This window comes from Aspergillus fischeri, genomic scaffold (genome assembly GCF_000149645.3).
Source record: "Aspergillus fischeri NRRL 181 1099437636249 genomic scaffold, whole genome shotgun sequence".
NCBI classification, from domain to species: domain Eukaryota; kingdom Fungi; phylum Ascomycota; class Eurotiomycetes; order Eurotiales; family Aspergillaceae; genus Aspergillus; species Aspergillus fischeri.
Genome location: NW_001509770.1, coordinates 1,250 through 7,081, shown reverse-complemented (window position 1 = coordinate 7,081; position 5,832 = coordinate 1,250). Strand labels below are relative to the sequence as shown.

Sequence of the window (5,832 nt, the reverse complement as noted above, 5' to 3'; positions counted from 1 at the left end):
AAAAGTATTCCTAGAGCGCCTGCTTCTGCTAGTCCATATGACTGGGGGGCAGCCAGCCCGGGCCACAGAGCTACTCAGCCTGCGCCATAGCAATACCCTCCATGGCCGCCACCGCAATATATTTATTGAGCACGGGCTCGTGAGCACCGTCACCACCTACCATAAGGGGTATTCTATTAATAACACCACCAAGATCATCCACCGGTATCTGCCAAAGGCTGTTAGTGAGCTAGTAGTCTACTACCTATGGCTTATCCTGCCCTTCTGCCAGGCCCTGCAGAAGCTGGTCTATGGGCAGAAGGGCCCGGCCTCTGCCTTCCTATGGCCGGCGGGGGAGGGGAGCTGGGATAGCAGCCAGCTGCGCAAGGTCCTCCAGCGCGAGGCACGGACCCATCTACAGACCAAGATGAATATCCTGTCCTACCGGCACGCAGCTATTGCCATCTCCCGCATACACCTGAAATGTGGGGGGTTTAAGCGGGACTATGGGGCAGATGATGCAGCCTTTAATGAGCAGGCTAGCCATGGGTCCTGGATTGCAGGCACTGTATATGCGCGGGGGCTACAGGAGGCACCAGGCCATGTAGAGGCACGACGGTGCCAATACCGGGCCATTAGTCGCGAATGGCATGGGTTCCTGGGGTTTGAGACCTACCTAGGGCCCCGTAAACGGCCGGCGCAGGATGACCTTAGGGTAGGGCAGCCAAAGCAGCAGTGTATCATGGTGGAGATGGATTATGATTAGGCCCTAGGGATAGAGGGAAGTATTTATTTTAATACAGTATATATATATATATATAAAGGTCTCAATGGCATGATATTCAGCATGATAGTAGTGCCATCCTAATACCTCAAGCATTCGATAAGCCACTGCCTATATTACTATCTCATTCTAATGGCCTGCTCTGCCAGCAAGATCCTTATTGCTTATTCATTGCCTCTACCATGGAATCTATGCGTAAGCATTGGCGAACTATTCATGAGTGGTCCCAGCAGACCCATCGCGGGCGGGCAGGCCCAAAGGAGAAGGCTAGGGGTGAGGCAGAGCTACAGCAGTCATTCCAATATGTCTCATGGCAGCAGGTGTTCCCTAGTGGTCCAGGGTCACACTATATCCATATTCGCTATCCAGATGGGCAGCCACCCGCCCCATCCACCGACCATATCCAGACTGCAGTGGATGAGGTGGTACAGGCCTGGGAGCAGGCGCAGGCCCGGGCTAAGGCCGATCAGGCCATCCAGGCCAGCCAGTTGACGGACGCGAACCCCTGGCTGCGCATGACTCGGTGGGCTGATTACCTGCAGGGCATCCAGGCCCATGACCTGCTAGCCTGCGTGGCGGCCCCGGAGGAAGACCCCACAGATGCTATAGAGCAGGCAGTGCAGGTGATCTGGCATACCATGGAGCAGGTGGCCCGCAAGAGCCAGCAGACAGTCCAGCAATGTGGCCAGGCCATCCGGGTTGAAGCTGTCCGGTCTGAAAAGGGGCAGACCCCGTACCGGCCGCTGCTGGCATATATGGATGAGGCGGCGATCAAGAAACATGTGCAGCCATGGCAGCAGATACTAGCATTTATTGCCTGGACCTAGGCCCCGCACGATTGGGCCAGCCCTCAATATGGGATGACTGCCTGGCAGCGCCAGAAATGGCAGCAGCTATGGCAGCTCACTAGCCAGGCTGCAGTGCCAGGGGACCTGGAGGACCTCGAGGCATGGGCCATGACTGCCATGGAAAAAGCATGCTTAGAATTTTGCATTAAGCTGCTCAACCAGCGCCATTGCAGCCACGAATACAAGAGCGCATTAGTATGCGCCATGGCCGTGCTGGGCCAGGGTGAGGCTGGCTGGCAGGACCCCGAGAGCTACCCCCCGATATTATCCCGTGTGATCAAGGTGGCCTGATTCATGGTGGTCCAGAAGGTATTATGGATGGACCCCAATCCATGGCAGATCATTCAGACCTGGGTGCGAAAGGACCAGAGCGCAGAATGGGTGCTGGCCAGCGCGGATGATTAACTTGGGGAGATTGATGAGGGATATGGCAGCAATGACCCCCCATCCACCCCAGGGCCCCCATCATCGCCCCTGTCATCCATCCATAGTGATGACCCATTGCCCGCGGTTAACATTCGCCCGAGCTGCCAGCCATTCCAGGAGCAGGTGACTTGGATGATGCACCAGTTTATGATCCGTGGGACCCATGGCCCCATGGAAACATTGCTGGATTGGCGTACATATAGGCTTAAGGTTCATTATAATCATACGGCCCCCGGCCATGTGATGTGGATGGGGGAGGACCAACTGTTATACCAGCAGATGGCATTCACCATGGGCGATTTCCAGGGGTTCATCCATGGATTGGTGACCGCGGCCTGGGAGATACTCAGTCATTTATGCATGCAGGATCATGCGCAGATGCCCCCCATTCCATGGACGGCATTATATGATGATCCTAGCCAGAGCCAGGCTGGGTGGAACTTTTTGCATGACGCACGGACCCAGTGGCCGGTGGATGGGACCCACTGGATGATCGACCGGCTGCGGGCTGAGCTGGTCATGCAGCGGCATTTCCTGCGGGGGGGCTGATTCCACCCCAGTGCCATCCAGCAGTATTGGCACCGCGTGGCCTAGTTCAAGGAGAAATTGGCCATTATGGTGCATGTCACAGCAGGGCAGCCAGCCCGGGCCCCAGAGCTATTAAGCATTCAGCATTGCAACACTGCGAATAGTCAACAGCGGAATATATATATTAAGGATGGCATGGTGATGTTTGTCACGGCATATCATAAGGGGTTCCATGCTAGTAATGATGTGAAGATCATCCATTGATATGTGCCGCGGGAGGTCGGGGAGTTGGTGGTATGGTATATCTGGCTGGTGATGCCATTTGTCGACCAGTTGGCTGCATGGCAGGCCGCGCAGGTCGCGCAGGGGAGCCAGGCCGCACAGGGTAGCCAGACCGCGCAGGGAAGCCAGACCGCGCGGGGGAGCCAGGCCGCGCAGGGAAGCCAGGCCGCGCAGGGGAGCCAGGCCGCGCAGGGAAGCCAGACCGCGCAGGGGAGCCAGGCCGCGCACAGGAGCCAGGCCGCGCAGGGAAGCCATGGCATGCAGGGAAGCCAGGCCGCGCAGGGAAGCCAGGCCGCGCAGGGTAACCAGGCCATGCAGGCATGGTTATGGGGCCCCGACCCCGGTACAGGCCGCGAATGGTCGTCAGAGCGGTTCCGGGAGGCATTGAAATGGGAAACCTGCACCCGGCTAGGCACCGCCATCCATATCGCGGCATACCGGGACATCGCCATTGGAATCAGCCGCTGATTTTTGCAGCCATCCACCGCGTTCCCCCATAATATCCAGGAGGCCGAGCCGCCAGCAGCCATGGATGCCGATGCGGAGGAGGGCATGGATATTGAGTAGTGGATGGGCCATATTACTGATTTACAGGCCGCCCATTCATCACATGTTGCTGGCATGGTATATGGCCACATCATGCAGGAACAGGCCGGCAGCACCGCCCACCAGCGGGAGATGTTCTGGTTATCCAGCACCGATTGGCACCTGTTTTTAGGATTTGGGGACCCCCCGTCCACGTTAGGCAAACGCAAACGGGCCCCGTGGGAGGATCAGGCCGAGGTCAGCCGCATGGAACGCCGCCACCAGTTGGCCACCATGGATCTGGAGGCAGCCGCGCAGTGCATGACCGGGCGGCCCGACATGCAGTTCTGGGGGGTCCAGGACCCAGCCATGCGGGCCATCCAGCGGGGAGAGAGCCCCGTGGTCGCAGTGATGCCCACCAGCAGGGGGAAGAGCATGCTGTTCATGGTGCCCGCGTTTGCCGCCCCTGGGGGCACCACCATTGTTGTGGTGCCGCTGGTCGCATTACGAGCTGATATGACCCGGTGATGCCAGGAGCTCGGTATATCATGCGTGCCATGGGAGAGCTGGCGGCCCCCTGATGCCGCATCCATCGTGTTAGTGACGCCTGAATCCGCAGTCAGCCCTGATTTCCAGACGTTTTTGAACCAGCTGCGGTGGACCCGGCGGTTAGACTGGATCATGATCGACAAATGCCATGTGGTGTTGAACAACCAGCGTGATTTCCGGCCCCAGATGGCCTAGCTGGGCTGGTTAGTCCAGGCCCGCACCCAGATGGTATGGTTGACCGCCACGTTGCCCCCGAGCATGGAGGCGGAATTATGCTGGCGGATGAAGCATGACCGGGCCGCCATGACCATATACTGGGCCCGGACCAGCCGTCCGAATGTGGCATACCGGGTGTGGCGGCCCCCAATCCCCGGGGTTGGCCGGGGGCCGTATCAGTGGATTGAGAGTGAGGCCATGGTGGCATTCATTCAGGACCACATCCAACGGGCTGCCGGGGGCAAGGTGATCATATATGCGAATATCATCGGGCAGGTGACGGCCATGGTGTGGGTGCTGGGGTGTGAGGCATATTACAGCGAGCAGTTGGACAAGGCTAGGGTATTGGCGCGGTTCATGGGGGCTAGCCCTGTGATCGCCGCCACCAGCGCGTTAGGCATGGGGGTGGACATCCCCAATATCTGCAGCATTATCCATATTAGGACCCCGCGGACGTTACTGGATTACGCGCAGGAGAGTGGCTGGGCTGGGTAGGACGGATAGCGCAGTGAGGCGATCATTATCCAGCCTGCTGGGTGGGACGCCCCAGCACCGTGGATGGAGGGGGTGGCCCCTGAGGACCAGGAGCGGGTCGCCGAGTATATGGGGGTGGTGGAAGGCGTTGGGTGCCGCTGGGTGGTGTTGGATGAATATTTAGATGGGGTGGTGGACGGGTATCAGCAGCAGCATTGCCAGGATGCAGATGCCAGGGAGCAGGCATGTGATGGGTGCGATCCCAACTGGGAGGGGCCAGAGGTAGATCCGGGTGAGTCAGGCAGCATGCCAGCAAGGGACGCTGCTAGGGAGGCACTGTTCGAGGCAGGCAGCATGCTAGCGAGGTAGGCAGTGAGGGAGGCACCATTCAAGCCAGGCAGCATGCTAGCGAGGGAGGCGCCGTTTAAGCCAGGCAGCCAGTTGCCATGTGAGCCTGCCAGTCCCACCCCATCCAATAATTCATTTTGCAGCCAGCCATCCATTTCCATGGCGGTATGGCACACCCAGCATGTGCAGGCCCAGCAGTGGGCTGCCATAGATATCCAGCAGTAGCAGCATCAGACCCAGCAGGGTTTGGATGAGGAGATGGCCCAGGCTGAATGCATGCAGTGGCGGGATCAATGTTATATATGCGCCATATAGGGGGGTGATAGTGGCCATGAGTTATATGCATGTCATCAGCCCCACAGCCAGGCTGCACGGGCATGGATGATCTGTGTGCGTTGGCAGGTCCAATATGCCCCATACAGTGCGTGTTATTCGTGCGGCATGCCCCAATCCATATGCCATGGGTGGGAGCCGGGCCATGCATGTGAATACCGTGGGTTTTTGATCCCCATGGTGGCCATGATGTTATTCGGGCCATGGCAGGGCCAGATTGAGCCCGTATGGCAGCGCCGGTTGCAGGGAATAGGGGTTGACGGGCAGGATGAGGCCCAGGTGGTCCAGTTTTTGGGGCAGGCGCACCCCAACCACGAGGGGCACAACCAGTTATTTACATCATTTTGTTGGTTACGGCGGTTATGTCAGGAGATTGAGGTCAATCAGCATTGGTAGATTGGTGAATGAATATATATTTTCAGATACCATAATGCGCAGAGATATATATTATAGATTTAGTTTATATAGTATATTGGCTGAATCCATGGTTTGTACACAGGCATATATATATATATATAATCAGTCATTAGGGGGATATAT

General features: G+C 57.7%; 5 protein-coding genes across 5 annotated transcripts in view, besides 2 other annotated features; all 5 read left to right on the top strand.

Moving 5' to 3' along the window:
• Positions 1-14, top strand: part of NFIA_007220 (uncharacterized protein) — a gene marked incomplete at both ends in the record, with an annotated part of 1,194 nt that extends 1,180 nt beyond the window's left edge. Inside the window, one exon of the mRNA XM_001263962.1 lies at positions 1-14. This exon is cut by the window's left edge and continues 1,180 nt beyond it. Within this exon, the coding sequence (XP_001263963.1) occupies positions 1-14 (14 nt within the window).
• A 23-nt stretch (positions 15-37) lies between these two features.
• On the top strand, positions 38-1,902 carry NFIA_007210 (uncharacterized protein; the record flags this gene model as incomplete). Its single annotated transcript, XM_001263961.1, has 3 exons — positions 38-694; positions 913-1,545; positions 1,591-1,902. 3 exons carry the CDS (start codon positions 38-40, stop codon positions 1,900-1,902), a joined length of 1,602 nt encoding a protein of 533 aa, XP_001263962.1.
• Positions 1,903-2,328: 426 nt separating this feature from the next.
• On the top strand, positions 2,329-3,315 carry NFIA_007200 (uncharacterized protein; the record flags this gene model as incomplete). The annotated part of the gene is made up of 2 exons (XM_001263960.1): positions 2,329-2,553; positions 2,899-3,315. The coding sequence occupies 2 exons, from the start codon at positions 2,329-2,331 to the stop codon at positions 3,313-3,315; spliced, it is 642 nt and encodes a 213-aa protein (XP_001263961.1).
• Positions 2,921-3,159: a microsatellite.
• A 171-nt stretch (positions 3,316-3,486) lies between the features above and the next one.
• On the top strand, positions 3,487-4,116 carry NFIA_007190 (uncharacterized protein; the record flags this gene model as incomplete). The annotated part of the gene is made up of 2 exons (XM_001263959.1): positions 3,487-3,870; positions 3,907-4,116. 2 exons carry the CDS (start codon positions 3,487-3,489, stop codon positions 4,114-4,116), a joined length of 594 nt encoding a protein of 197 aa, XP_001263960.1.
• Positions 4,117-4,146: 30 nt separating this feature from the next.
• On the top strand, positions 4,147-4,980 carry NFIA_007180 (putative helicase; the record flags this gene model as incomplete). Its single annotated transcript, XM_001263958.1, is given in 2 exon segments — positions 4,147-4,628; positions 4,647-4,980. The coding sequence occupies 2 exon segments, from the start codon at positions 4,147-4,149 to the stop codon at positions 4,978-4,980; spliced, it is 816 nt and encodes a 271-aa protein (XP_001263959.1).
• Positions 4,911-5,030: a microsatellite.
• Positions 5,031-5,832: the final 802 nt, after the last annotated feature.